The sequence below is a fragment of the Sceloporus undulatus genome, chromosome 4 (assembly GCF_019175285.1).
Source record: "Sceloporus undulatus isolate JIND9_A2432 ecotype Alabama chromosome 4, SceUnd_v1.1, whole genome shotgun sequence".
In the NCBI taxonomy this organism is placed as follows: Eukaryota; Metazoa; Chordata; class Lepidosauria; order Squamata; family Phrynosomatidae; genus Sceloporus; species Sceloporus undulatus.
Genome location: NC_056525.1, coordinates 56,645,079 through 56,660,583, shown reverse-complemented (window position 1 = coordinate 56,660,583; position 15,505 = coordinate 56,645,079). Strand labels below are relative to the sequence as shown.

The following is a 15,505-nucleotide window of genomic DNA, read 5'->3' as shown; positions in this document are numbered from 1 at the left end:
TGAAAATTAACTCATTTGAAACGTGGTGCTGGAGAAGAATGGTGAGCATACTGTGGACAGTCAAAAAGACAAACAATTGGATCCTTGAACAGATTAAGCCTGAAATCTCCCTGGAAGCCAAGATGATCAAATTGAGACTGCCATACTTTGGCCACATCATGAGAAGGTATGAGTCATTAGAAAAGACAACAGTGCTAGGAAAGGTAGAAGGTAGTAGAAAGAGAAGAAGACCACATGCCAGTTGGATAGACTGAATCAGATCGGTAATAGGCCTGAAATCACAGGACCTAAGCAGAGCAATAGAGGACAGGGGAGATTGGAGAAGTCTCATTCACAGGGTCACCATGAGTCAGGGTCAACTTGAGAGGAGTTAACAACAACAACGACAGCATCTTTCTATATTTCTGTATTCCATTTATTTGACCATCATACAGGTATGCTTCAAAACCATGGCTTATTACCTCCTAAAAAGAATTTCCTGGAAAAATACAATGATTGGAACCTTCAAATAAGAGGGAAATAATGCTCTGTGCAAAAACATTGGTACATTATGTATCAGGTTTTCCATTTTGAAAAAGTGTAAAAAATGTAACACATGGATAAAAACTGAGGTATCTGAGTTAATAAATACATTGCTATTGATTGTAACATGTTTTGCACCATTTTCCATCTTGGAGCTGCATAAGGATATGCATAACAGTGTTCCCATTGGAAAAAGATTCCACCACTTGTAATTTCATTTTCTCATCTTCATCATAAGGTATTCTTCAATGTAGTTAATGAAGGTGTCAAATTCTCCTATTGCTTTGTAGATGCCTTTATCTTGTAACTGAGAAAGAAAAGAAAGCAAGATTACTTTCATGCTGAAATAACAATGACAACAACAAAACAACAATATAATGGCCGGAATTCAGAATCATATTTACTGTTACATAATCTGGAGTTATGCCTCTGCAGTGGATGCATATTCATGGTTTCTACAGAGTCACAATTGTGGTGCTATTGTCATGATCATAATTACCTCTGAGACCTACTTTACTGTGCAGTGAGAAGGGGATCAATTCTGCTGGTGATTGGGGAATGGACAGATAATATTACCATGTCCCTCCCAACACTGAGCAAGGCTATGACAATGAGAATCACCTCTTGCACTTGAATCTTGCATAAGGAGAAAGGCAGGGCATAAACTGAACAAACAATTGAACAAACAAACATTCCTGTAGCAGCCTCACTTGCTGGTGGGATAGGGAAGGAAATGTCATCTATCCATGCCATTATCACCAGCAGAATGAACCCCTGCTTCTTTTCCCATGTCCAGTGTCTGGAAAAGTAGCTTAAGCAGCTCAGACCAGGAGACGCTGCTTAGCAATGCAATTAATATAATGACATAAACTAAGTACGTAGTGCATGTAGAATTCTGGCCAATATTAATAATAGACTGAAAACTGTTCAGCATTTGTATTCAAAAGTTTGTGTGGTTTCTTTCAAAGAATGAAACAACACAAAACCATCTAAGTCTGTACAAAGAATTCAAATGGGCAATCAAGATGAGAAAATCACTGATTTTTTTTTTAAAAAAAATATTTCTGAATGTTATCATGTGGAATATTTAGCACACATTGCTGGTGCAGGAAGAGCTACTGGATGAAGTGTGGCCCATGCACCATACTCATCCCCAGGGCCTCTTTGTCTCTACACTATGCTTGCACCCCACAGTACCTCACAGTTTCAGGCTTTTTGGGTGTAAAAGATGACAACACTCAAAAGATGAATAGCTACTCAATGACATTTAAAACCACTCCTATCCCAGCATTCCAAAAGCAAAAAGAAACAAATCAGTTATATTTAGAAATATAAACTAAAAATCACCCCCAGTTTTGTTTTCAACCCTAAACTGGTGGTTTGATCTGCTGTAGGGATAAAAACACCAATCACAATTTGCCCACCTGTGAACAATATCAAGTGAGCAACCCACATGGGTCCTCTTTTTAGACATGACTGAATCAGTATGCAACACAGGCAAGTGGGAGACCCTCTGGATCTGGGGCCCGTCAGGACACTTTCCCCCCTGAAGTCTTAACATAGTAGGAACTAAATCTTAGTGTGTATGTTTGGATTGAACATCTGCATGAAGATGGATTGGATTAGCAAAAGAAAGAAAGATACATTGCACAACTAAACTTGTGTTTTGCCGATCTTTTAGATTACATGTTCCATAATCCACACTTGACCAATTTCTATAGTTCCCATAAGTCTTCACCATTGTCTGTAGTGTTTGGGTTTAAAAGAATACATGTGTGGGTACTAAGATCTGTTTTCTAAAAGCTATCATTTCTAAAAGTCTAGAAACCATATATATGGACTTGTATGGTACATAAAATGAAAGGGTCTTTTAAAAATGAATACTCATTTTAGAAACTTTTTTCATTTTGGCTGAAAGAACTGAGAAATGTCATGACGTACACAAATGTTTGTATGTGTGTTTGTTGTAACTGGTGGCAACCAGCATGGGGTAAACACTGCATTTCCTGGCTGGTGGCTGAAAGGCTCTGTGTAAATGCAGTGCTGTATTGCAAGCTCTGCATTTGGTAAACCCTCTCTCCCTTCTTGACCTTCATTCAGTAGTAGCATGGAAATGTAGCTCTCACCTACTCTTTTCCACTCTTCACAGGTTTTATTAGTTAACTTTAATCTTGCAAGTGAGATCTTCTGAAAGATTCAGTACTATAGGAGGATCTCAATCAGTTGGGATGTGTGAGCAGTCTGCAAATGAGGTTCCTGCTTTGTTCCTTAGTGTGGATTAAAAATGGAAAGAATATTCACGTCTTTTTTAAAAAACGATTTAAAAACGTTTCAGGAGATTTTGATGATGAGACTCCTGAATGCAGGATAATTTTTGTAGTTTGGAACTTATTCTGCTCAAAAGTTGCACATGGTACTTTGTGCTGAAAACAATATTTTCTGGGCAGTAAACAGAGAAAATAATATTTCCAGATAGAAAATGCTGTCTCCTGAATAGGCAAATTTAGTGAAGTTCCAACTGTGAATATTCTTTGAAAATTGCATAGTTTTTGGATGCTTTTTTCAAAGAAGAAAGAAAATTGCTAAAATTATTTGTTGTTTCTTTTGCCAATAAAATTAGCAAAGAATTACACTCCTAATATGGATAAATTGCAAGAAGAAGCATGACTCAGATGCATAGCCTGTTCGGGCTCTTCCACATACTAGGGAAAGCCTTGTAAGGACAGTACCAAGATTCTTTTTTGTGTTCCATAAGCTCATGAAGAACGTTTAGCAATGTGAGGCAGGAACCTACCTTTTCATAGGTGTCTTTGATGTTCTTTATTGTCTTGCTCTTCTTTTCACATATGAAGTATCTGTGCTGCAGAGAAGCACAAAAATAAGAATTTCAGTGGCTTTTGGAGGTTAATTTGCTGAGCCCTAAAACCTTTCATGTCCATCACCTCAATTGGTAAGAGAGGTCCATCAACAAAAACAACCTCTGGGCAGGCAGGTGACATGGGCTAATGGGCTATCACAGAGAAGAGGGTGCAGGTTTGTTTTTTGCCGTCCTGGCAGGTAGAACTAAACGTAACGGTTTTAAGTCACACAAGGATAGATTTCGATTGAACATCAGAAAGAACTTTTTGAAGGTAAGAATGGTTTGGCAATTCAATAGCATTTACATTTCTATATCACTTCATAGTGAACTAAGCACTCTCTAAGGAGTTTACAATGTGTAAGCCAATTTACCTCAATAAGTTGGGCACTCATTTTACCAACTTACAAAAAGATGGAAGGCTGAGTCAGCCTGGAGTCCTCTGGGATCAAATGCACAATGTTGTGGCTGCAGTACAGGCATTTAAGCACTGCGCCATCGGGGCTCCATAGAATCAGTGACCTAGAGAGGTATATATGTGGGCTGCTGGATTGCTGCCTATTGGAGATGTTCTAGCAGGAGTTGGACCTGGTGGTTTATGAGAAGCCTTCCAATTCTATGATTATATAATTCCATTCCTTGGGAATATGAAGTATATTTTTGTAATCCATGAAATGTGTTTACCTACTTTGTTGTTGTTCTCTGCCTTCAAGTCATTTCTGACTTATGGCAACCCTCAGGGTTTTCTGGGGCTGAGAGTGCATGACTTTCCCAAGGTCACCCAGTGTGTTTCCATGACCAAGTGGGGAATCAAGCCCTGATCTCCAGAGTCATGGTCCAGTGCTCAAGCTCTTACACCTCACTGGTTGACATGGTTACTACTAGCACTGACTTACTACTGAAATGATGGTTACCTGCTACTTCATCCTATTCTATCATTTACATTACAATCTTAATATATATCTTTGTACTGTTTGTGTGCTTTTTTACACATATAATTCTTTTTCTATTCTTTCTGCCTATCTTTGGAATGGGAACTTTTGGACTTTAGAATTGCTGGCCCTGATGGTAAAAGTGCAGAAAAGGAGGCAAACACTCCTGTAATTTTAATGATTTCATTTTCACAGTAGCTTTGTAAATAAAGTATTTTCAACAAGCTCAGCTGCATAAACAAGTTGTACCTTCTAAAATTTCTTTTATAAGGCTTTTAAAAGTACAGAAACACTGTTCTCTCCTCTATTGATCTTAGCTCTCAACTGTAGCTATAGCATCATTATAAGTGTAGCTGTAATTGTAAATTGCAGCACATTGTAATTTGGTGAAATTCTGGAATTTGCCTGTTAGACCCTTAAACTCTTTTCACAGAAATGCAATATCAGTGTTCATTAAATACATTTTACTGCTGGAACACCAGCCTCCACTATACAGTCACCATTTGTTTCAAAATGCTTCTGATTTATTATACAGGTTGAGTTTCCTTATACAGAATTCCAAAATCCAAAATATTCCAAAATCCAAAACTGTCCACAGAAACAGTGACAACTTTGCTTTCTGGAGGTTCAGTATACACCAACTTTGTTTCATGCACATTTTTAAAAAAAAAACTATTGTGAATGAAATTTCATTCAAAATCCAAAACACTTCTGGTCTCAAGCATTTTGGATAAGGAAGACTCAACCTTAATCAATAAATCTTTTATTTGCTTAGTATGATGGGGCATTGTTTGCTTATTAAAATTCATTTATATTCTACCTTTCCCTTTGTTAAATGCTAGAGGAAACTCATGATAGATTTAAAAGACATAATGCAATCAAAGTATCAATACAGAAAATGAAAAGATAAAGGGAGAGCAGCTAAAACATGCAAAACTGTGATACACAGATCAGCAGTCTCCATTAACTCAGTAAGTTGATGGACTGCAAACCAACTAAGAGGCCAACAGCTACCAAAGAGGAAGCTAAACTGACCTCATCTGACAAGGAGTTATAGATACAGAAAGAGCTCTTATCAGTCATCACTGTCACAGTCAGATGGCTACAGATAGGAACAGTGAAGAGCCTCTCAGCTCACGCTTCATGACCAAGGAGTTCCCCAAAGGACCAGACAGTCCTTTCTTCATATTGCACATAAAAGGCTAAACCTCAGTAAAAAGACATTTACCTTAAGTGTTCCTGACTGTTTCATGGTAGAGAACAGATCTGAAACAAAAGAAGTCCTGATTCCTCATTTAAACTATAACACTACACTGATATATCTTGCTTTCTTCCACTCATTTCTAACTCTTGTTTGTCTGAGTACATTTCAGATTCAGTGTCTATTTCTTTATACTGATCTCAGCACCACTGTGGTCAACAGAGGAGTGTGAGTGCATATGTTGAGGAAGGACTTCTGCTTTGCTCCCAGTGTGAATGTCCTTCTTTACTGTTTCCTCCCTGACAAAGATCCAGTTTGCTTGAATGAAGTGGCTGAATATCCCTTAGTCCTACATAAGAGGTTAGAAAAAAAATATTTCCTGCTAGTCTGCTAAAGAGGGAGGTTTTCTTGATGGCCTTGCATGCATGGTCTCTGAGTCATATGGTGACCAGATGACATAATGAGGAAGATACCACAGCAAAGCAATGTTGGGATGTGGGACTGAACAGTTCTGACAGCTGTAGTGGTTTTTTTTGCCCCACAGTCTACAGAAGCAGCTGCTATCAGGTAAGGATTTTGCATAAGACATATTAGAGGACAATTCAGTACTTACAGTAACATATTATAGTAGTTTATTTTATCTGTGTGCTCAATGATAAAACAGTAGTGATTTCCATCTTTGCTCCTTGTAGCCTTGATCTGAACACTATATATTTCTGATTTATGCATCTGCTTATTAAAGACACAATTGTAACCTAGACAATTTATACTTGAAAATATATCACTCTGTCACTTATTATTATTATTATTATTATTATTATTATTATTAACCTTTATTTATGAAGCGCTGTAAATTTACACAGCGCTGTACATACAATCTTACTGAATACAGTGACCATACTGAGTGGGGGGATTCCGGGAATTATGCATTTATATCTCCCTACAAGTTGCCTGTTGACTTATGGCAACCCCATGAATCTCATAAGGTTCTCTTAGGCAAGGAATACTGAGAGTTCACCAGGTATTCTTTGGCAATCTCCCATCTAAGTACTAACTAGAGCTTGCCCTGCTTAGCTTCCAAGATCAAATAGAATCTGCTGCCTTCACAGTATGTAGGCTGATCTGGGAATTATAGTCCAAAGTTAATTTTTCCAGACTCTGAGTTGCGATCAAGAATTATGTATATACTGTATGCTCTGTACTGGAACTGTTGTTACACATACAATTAAAACAACAACAACAACACCAGGCTTAATTCTTCCCAATGCATATTCTGGTCCTTAATGGTGTGAAGATCAACATCAAAATGTGTAACTAATATCTAGTACTTTTTAGAGATTTCAAAAATGGCATACCTTTATCTTTTGCTTAAATAGGAGATAATTCAGACATATAATTGATTCATTCTGTCTTCATACAACATTTGAATTAACATGGTTCTCAAGTAGTGATCTGTGTGTGTGGCCTAGAATGCATGCAGATTCGACATGGCTGCATGAGGGAAAGTAATCCATTTCCACTCCTACACTTTAAAAATCTTAACTGCGTTACCTAGCAATGCGATACTTCTGTGTGAACGACTGCACAGCATTACCTTTGATTTCCATACTATAAGTGCAAATTATCCAATGGACTAAGTCTGAAAGCAGAGCATGGTGACCAGATGTCAAGCAGTAAAGCTCTGCCTACTGCAAGAACCTGGCTTAAACACCATACTGCTCCTTCCCATTTTCTGAGAGCATCTAGTATTATAGTTGATGGTTCATTTTATGAAGCAATAATTTTGTATAATATTTCTCCATTTTTTTTGTTTGTTTCTAGCATTTCGCCATTGTTGGATGCCATAGCTTCTTATCTGTGGATAGTTGGGCTTGTGCTATAAAGCTCCTGTAAGCAACACAGACTGGATATGGCTATTTTACTCTGGGGTTTATGAGCTACCATGTCAAGACAGCTGTGGGGGCCTTGGAAAAGATACCCAAATACTTACACATCTCTTGACTGTCTGTCTCAGATCCAGCAGCATATCTCCAAGAAAGCCAACTTGTTGGTCAATTGTATTACTTGTGCTCACTTTTGGCAACACATCTTCTAGGTAAAACTGGATCATTTCTCCCACTGACTGGCAGCCCAAATAACCCTAAAGGTAGAGGGAAACACAGTTGTAATGGTAAGAAATCAAGAAGAAGAGCATTTGGGAATAAGCTGCTTCTTTTGACCTTGCTCCATGGATTATGAAGTTAATATGAACATCCTGTGGCCATAAACACTTCATTTGCCTTGTACTATGTGATATCTCCCCTCACCCCACACACACTGCTTGCAGACTTGGGAAAGGATGCAGTCAAGTCATCTTGTGGCTCTGTAGAAGATTATTTACTTCTCTTTTTATTTTTTTAGTACTGTGGCAGGGTACAGACCGCCGCTTTGCGGCGGTCTGCCGCCGCCACCAGTAGGTCCGCAGGGGAGCCGGAGCCTTCAGACGGCCCGACTCCCGCGCGGACCGAAAAAAGAAGCTCCAAAATGGAGCTTCTTTTAGCGTCGCGTTTGCGACGTAGCGAGGCGCCAGGGGCGCGCTCGCTACGTCACAAGTGGCGCGACACGTCTGGACGCTGTGCGTCCAGTACGTAAAGATGGCGGCGCCCGTATGAACAGGGTGCCGCCATCTTGTACGTATTCAATACGTACTAGGGTTAGGGGGGTGCGGAAGCACCGCCCCTTCCTAACCCTAGTACGTATTGAGTACGTACTATTTGGCGGTCTGTAAACCGCCAATGGACTTTTATATCCTGCAGGATATAGTTAGCCTGGTGGCTTGTGTAGCAAGAAGTTTGGGGAGATAACCTCACATGATGGTGTGAGTCCTAAGTGAGAGTAACTGGTGAACTTTAGATAGAGAGTGGTGTAACAAATTCTAACAAAGAAAAGTGCATATAATATAACAACTGAATAAGTGAAACCTTGTTTAAAACATTCTTTCAAATAAAGTTTTATTGTTATTCAATTACAAGCTTGTCTGAGTCTGAAATAAGTAACCACACTACTAGGTATTCATCTGAAAGTAAATTTTAAAAAGTAAAAATAAGGAGTTTTGGTTCTTAGACCACACTTATGTCTCAGATGAATTAAACTCTATGGTATGCCAGTGCTTTTAAGATCAAATGCTTTTCCTACATGTTATTCAATCTTTATCAAGCAGCCATAGGGCATTTTTTCTTTTTATAAATTAGTTTCTTAACCTAATTATTATACATCAGTCCTGACTGTTGTCCACCTAGTACCATTACAATTTATTTTACATGTTCAATAAATAAGAGAGAAAGGAAGGTTTGGAGTCAAGAATACCAAGAGTTATCATAACCTTTGGATATTTGAATATACTTTGAAATGTAAACAAATAAATAAATATAGTGCAAATGTATTTAAGAATAATGCCTTGTGATTGTCTTAACTTACTTACATAGATAGATTCACATAAATAAGCAGGTCTTGTCAGTCATTTGTAAAAAAACCCGACCTTACAGTTTCTGCTCCTTCACATGTTTTCCATGACCCCAGAAATCAACATAGTGTTATTTCCAAGTAATGCACTGAAGGAAATTGAAATCTCACCTTGAAATCTTCCAGTAAATCCTCTTTTAAGAGCATGATGTCTAGCTCATCATCTTGGGCTTGCTGTGAGAACATGAGACAAGACAGCAAAGTTTGATCACGATTTTTCACTTGGCAAATAATGGGTTTGCTTCTCAAAACAGAGGATAGAGCACTCTGGTATTGTTTTCTTCTACTGAAATCTCAGCTTGAGACAACCACTTATCTAAAGGACTTCTTCACTGCATCCACTGATAGATAATAGCTGTCACTTACAGTGTTGCCAAGTATCTAATCGCACGTGAATGCTTTACAGTGAACTTTGTAAATTTGCTTTTATGTTGAAATGCGCATAATTCAGATACAGGTATTTTTGGGGGGTAAACCACAGAAATGCACCCTTTTATGTGGCAGTCACTTCATATATATGTCAGTCGTTAGTCATGCATGTGAGAAAATGGGTAACAAGTTCCAGCTATTCACAAATCAACTTGACTAAGTGTGAACATTTGCTATAACATAAATAAATGTAAGTATTAGTCTAGTCTTCTTCAAAATGTTTTGTATAGCAAGCTCCTTGCTTCACTGCAAACCAAAGATTCACCATGACAGCAGCCTGCTTTGTTGTTAATTGTAACAAAGAGAAGCCATTACATTTCATTTGAGAGCATTTAAAACCAAGGGCACAACTTATCAGAAGGTCCTCCATCTCTCACTCATTAAACTGGGCTTAAAGATAACCCTTGTACACAGTTAGCTGCGCTCTAAACAACTGTGCAAAGAAGCAAATCAATTTCTACTTTCATTTTTTTCTGAATCTTAAATAGAAACAACACAACAAGAAGAAAAGGCTGTCATACTCACAAAATAATCTTTAACCTTATTAAATGTGACCCTTAGCTCTCGGAGCCTGAGAGGTAAGTTCTTTGCAAAATATTTACAATTGTTCTCCGCAGGCTGGAAATGTGCATTCTTCAGAATGAGCACCAGGGACAGCAGCATAAATACTGCACTTGATTTCATGTCTCCCCTCAGTGATTTCCTTTGTGGTCTCACTTGATGTTGCAAGAAGCAAGAAAGGCAGATCTGCCCATCACCTTGATTGGCCCTGAATTTATACCAAATGCAGTATCAGTTTCCTTCCTCATTTCCTGGCGGTACTGCTGCTGAATTTTCCAAACCCCAAATTTCCCATTAGATTTATGTGAATTGACTTTATTCTTAAAAATTGCTGATAGAAGTAGAATTACTTTGACTGCTCCCCCCTTTTTTTTACTTAATTCACTTCTTGTCCATTTGAATGTGGTAAGAAGTGGAACACAAAGTTGGAAACACAATAAGATGCCTTTCCTTAGTCTCAGATCCTTTAAGTCAAAGCCCATAATTTCCAGAGAGTAATCAATTTTGATCATTTAAATATGAAAATACCCTAATTTTCTTATGAAGCCATAATTACTGGTAGGCAAATCAGTTTCAGATTTTTTAATGTAGTTTCTAAAAAACACAAGACTTTCCCTCCAACAGCACAGAATCTCTCAATACATATGAATGCCAATAATTCTTTATCTGTATAGTTTTACATAGGCATAGATCAATTGTAAATCAATTAAATATGCCTAGATCAACATTTAAACTACGTAGGTAAACAGTTGTAGCTCAATATATCTTTTATCAGTTTTACTACCACTAAGATATGAATGGGGTTGTTAATTAGAAGGACTCTTGGAGATCCCTCATTTACGGAGTTATCATAAGTCAAAACTAGTTTGATAGCATGTAACAAACTACTATTATTGCTGCTGATAATAATACAATATTTTATTTGTTTGAATCATACCTATTGTTTTTTTCAGTTTAAAGTGTATTTGTTTTACAGAGAAATACACTTTTTGTTGCTAAACACTGCATTGTTTGGTTCCATGCTGCTTCATAAAGCTTTTTTTATTGGAGGCACATTATTTTGGCTCTTTTTAAGAGTCATCCCTCCACATGTTTGGCTTTGACTTTTGTGGTTTTGTTTATTCGCGGATTTGATTAATATGTTATTTATGGGAATGTCTTGGTCCTCCAGAGTGACTCTGCTGAATGTTGCCCATAGAATCACACTGGAGAACCTAGAGTTTACTAGAGAAAACACTTCTCTAGGCATTTGTAGGTCTTCCAGTGCAATTCTATGGTCAACCTTCACCAGATGTTTACCATAGAGTTGTGCCAGAGTACCTACAGATTTCTAGAAAGGTGTTTTCTCGGGCAAAAAAAATTAGTAGTTTCTTATTTGTGGGTTTTCCATATTGACTGGCATCCTGCATCCCTAACCTTACCTCATGTGGAAGGCCCACTTTGTTTGTTTGTTTGTTTATTCCAAATTGGACCCAAGGCAGATTACAAAAGATCTTTAAAAACAGTACAATTTTAGTACATTTTATTTAAATATGTATGTCTAACACTGCAACAGTTTTATCAAATTACATTGTTCTATCCCACACTAAATTATTATAATGAGCTATATGTGGTAATTATTATTCAGAAACTTCAGCTGATATGAAATGCAGGCACTCAGACGTTAAGAAGGACTATGGAACTGAAACAAGCAGCACAATGACATTCTATAAAGTGCATTGCTTTCCAGTGCATTCAGAGACCTAAATGCTTTGGAAGCAAGTTAATTTAAGATGGCATTCGTCTCTGTGGACCTACTTATATTTTGAGGTCAGCATTCCAGGCTCTTTTTGTAGGTCCATTTGTAAGATCAATCAGGTCAGTGGATTGAAGACAAGATCTTCCTAGTGCTGGCCCCACTATTATGGAAGTCATCTACAGTGATTGCCTTGTCACAACCTTTGGGTTTTACACTTAGTCAAAGTCATAAAAGACTTTCCCACTCAAGGGTATCCTTGTAAATTAGCATGTATGCAAAAGAGCTAGAAGGCTCTGTGTTTTAGGCCCTCTGATTAGCCAATTGGGTCCATCATGTTTGTTACAGATTATCATTAAAAACTAATTTTTGGTCCTTATAATGCCATATTTGTGACAGCTGTTGTGTGCTTTTTCTTACAGCTTGGAATATTGTGCTCTGTATGCTCAGTTCCTGGATCATATGCCATAAGGTCACTTTGGTGTGTACAATTAGTTTAGCAAATACAGTGGTCCCTTGGCTTACACGAGGCATCATTCTGGACCACCACCACCCCCGTATAAGCCGAATAACACGTAAGCTCAAGTCCCATTCGATTTAATGGGGCTCATGCTCATGGCGTGGGAGAATGCGTGCACCACGGGTGCACACACCATTCATTCTCTTGTCACGCAGCTTCCGCGTAAGCAGGAAGCTGTGTATGGGGTGCCCGCCTATAGTGCAAGCACACTGTACTTTGTTATATTTATATTATGTATCCCTGTCACTTCTCCCCATCCCTTAATAAACCATTCCTTTAATCTGGTTGTAAATGTGCCTTATTCTGGGAATTACCTGGTACTAAATTCAATCTTGACCATGTGGTCTTATGGCATAAAATATATAAAATAATAACCCAATGTATGCCTGGGTTTTGCCTGACTTAATGAGTGGCAGTATTGTCTTGCAGGATCAGTCTGCATCCAAGGCAAAAGATTGCTTGTAAAAGTATGCCTAAAATGGGTATGCCTAAAATGCCAGCCTTGCCTACACAGAGTTTAGAAATTAGATTTAAAAATTAATCTGATAATGCTAATCTTCAGAATTTGGCAAATTGATTTACTATTATAATTATAAATAATTTAATCATTAAATTAATTATCATTGATTAGTACCTCAGTGGAAAAGTCAGTCTTGGTCCCCAGCCATGAGATTTACAGTATGGAGGTTGTCACTGTTGGCATCTTCTTAAGTCTTTTTTTTTTCTTTTGGTCCTTCCTAAAGTCACTCTCTAAAGTCACTCTCCCCACCGCATGGTGTACAAAGCTCATTACAGGATTGTTGCCTGCAAATGGTTGGAGTCCAACACATCTGGGAACTGTTAATCGGAAAAAGCTATTCTAAAGCAAGGGATCTCATCCTACAGCTTGTCACTCATCTGAATCTCTAATTTCTTTCCACATTTCATTCACTCTTCAAATGCATTGTTTGTTAAAGAAAGGGTTTATTTTATTTTAAAGGATGCTGATCTGCCACACACAGAGCTACATGTTGATAGCGATAGAGATTGTTTAATGAACCAAGACTGGATAATTCTTTCTGCCTCCCCACTCACAAACAAGAAGTGTGTTCTACAAGATCAAATGATTGAGCACATGTTTTGCATGTAGGAGCTAGTGATCCCAGATCCAATCTCTGATATCTTCAACTTTAACTGTAAGGTATATAGAATGGCCAATTCTTTTCTATATTTATTTTAACAAGGGAGGGGAAATGAGATTTGAATGGTTTTTATTGCTGTAATGCCGCCTCGATCTTATACGAGAGATGGAATAATAATAATAATAATAATAATAATAATAATAATATCCACCCTACCTTAATTGTATCATTAAAAGGAAGTGGGTAAAAATAGAATGAAGAACTTGGGGGGGGGGGGGGGGGGAAGATGGAGAAGCCAAGAAAGAAGGCTAGGGGGTGGGATGAGGAAGTGTTAACTGTCCAAATGGATAGCATTATCTGAGCAAATAAGATGTACAAGATTTATAAATATATCAGATTTACAATCTGTATAAGATTATGTATTATGCCATAATATACAATAAAATCCAGTCCAGAATGTAATCGATAGAGGAAGAGAAGTTACTGAAAGGATTCACAATCCCCCTTGGAAGACTGAAAACATTCTTTCCCCATGTAGGTCCACCATGGTTGGGGCTTTCAGACCTGACATTCTGAAAACATCCTGCCTGCCTGAGGGCATGGGTTTCCTACTAAGCAAACAAATCACACCCCCATCCCCATTTTGTTCCAAGATTTACTTTTTTCTTTGTTTCCATTGCATTTTTTATGTTCCACCAATCCAGTGGTGGAACAGCAATGAATATTTCCTCCAACTCTGTTATTTCTTCTGCTGAGGCAGCAGGCCTTCCCATTTTACTGAATGTGACAATGGAAGAGGTAGCCATCCTAAAGAACAAGTATTTTCAGTAATGTATTTTTTTTTTAAAAAAATCCAGTATTAATTGAGTAATCTAGTAAATTAGAGGGGAATACTAGAAACCTATAACTCAACTAGTTAATTCCACACTTTGAGCTAGCCTGAGTCTTTGGACTCTTCACTTCCTGCTCTGAGCCCCAACTGATCCTGGGAAGTAGTACTATCATTGGTTGTTTTTATTTTTTGGATTTTTTGAGATACTTTTACATGCTTTGGAACTGCTAGATTGGCAGAAGCTGGGACTAGTGACAGGAGGGCATTCTGTCAGCTAAAGCTAAGATGACTATACATAATAAGGAATTTCCAGGAACAGTGTGTTCAAAAGAGCAGCGAAGGCAACAACACAATAAGCAACAGGAAAAAGATATTTTTATACACACAGTCTGTAGCAAACACAATGGTCCCAATTAGCAAATCAGAGAACCTGAGGATCAGAACTTTTTAACTATACAGCTAATTAAAATGCTTTTATTAGGAAGTCTGATAAGGACTTTGGCCAGCCCCAAATAAGACCTTGCATGCCCAAATGACAACTCAGGATGACTGGAAACTAGAAACTGTCAGCAACTGACAGAAAAGCAAGAATTTGTGGTATCCCTCATCAGTAGAAGGCTAAATAAGCTTTGAACACCCATTTATTTCAGGTGGCTTTCTCTTAAAGAATTTTCTAGTGCTGCTGATTTGAAATGGTACAAAAATTATTTTAGTTAAGTTAGTATTGGTCTTGTGCTGTCCTATATATGGTTTGAGAGTGCTGCTTTAAATGACTGTTCACAGAAATGGAATTTTGTGCTTCATAGGGTAATTATTACGTAAGCCGCCTTGTGAGGACTTTGTACTGAGAGGGGCCTTAAAATGCTGAAATAAATAGAGAAAATAAATAAATACAACAATCACTGTGCTGTGATGACAGACTGCTCTATGGAGTCAATACACATTTTGGATGGCCAGGAGAAACACTCTCTGGCATCACTTTAGATATTATATCTGGAACAAACACTGCAGATAACAACAAATGCTATAGAGAAGAACACAGTACTCTAAAAGTCAATGGGACACCATAGTTGTGTTTTGCAGGTATGTACTGCATGCATGTGTTGTGACATCAGTCAATAAGATTTGAGCCATGACAGCTAAAGAGACAATCTATAAACTAAAGCATATATAAAGGCAATCCAAAGAGGAGGTGCTCAAAACCAGTGAGAGGTGATGACTATCCCTCTTATCTCCTTTTTGTGACCTTCTGCAGACATCTGGCAGGCCTCTAAATCAGTTTAATCTAGTAAGA

At 37.9% G+C, this 15,505-nt stretch overlaps 1 protein-coding gene across 1 annotated transcript; it reads right to left on the bottom strand.

The window, feature by feature from the left end:
• Positions 1–365: 365 nt before the first annotated feature.
• Positions 366–10,126, bottom strand: IL10 (interleukin 10). Its single transcript, XM_042461408.1, has 5 exons — positions 9,968–10,126; positions 9,125–9,187; positions 7,503–7,652; positions 3,317–3,382; positions 366–829 (listed from the first exon to the last, which is right to left on the bottom strand). Exons 1-5 carry the CDS (start codon positions 10,124–10,126, stop codon positions 737–739), a joined length of 531 nt encoding a protein of 176 aa, XP_042317342.1. The 3' UTR covers positions 366–736.
• Between the last annotated feature and the right edge of the window lie 5,379 nt (positions 10,127–15,505).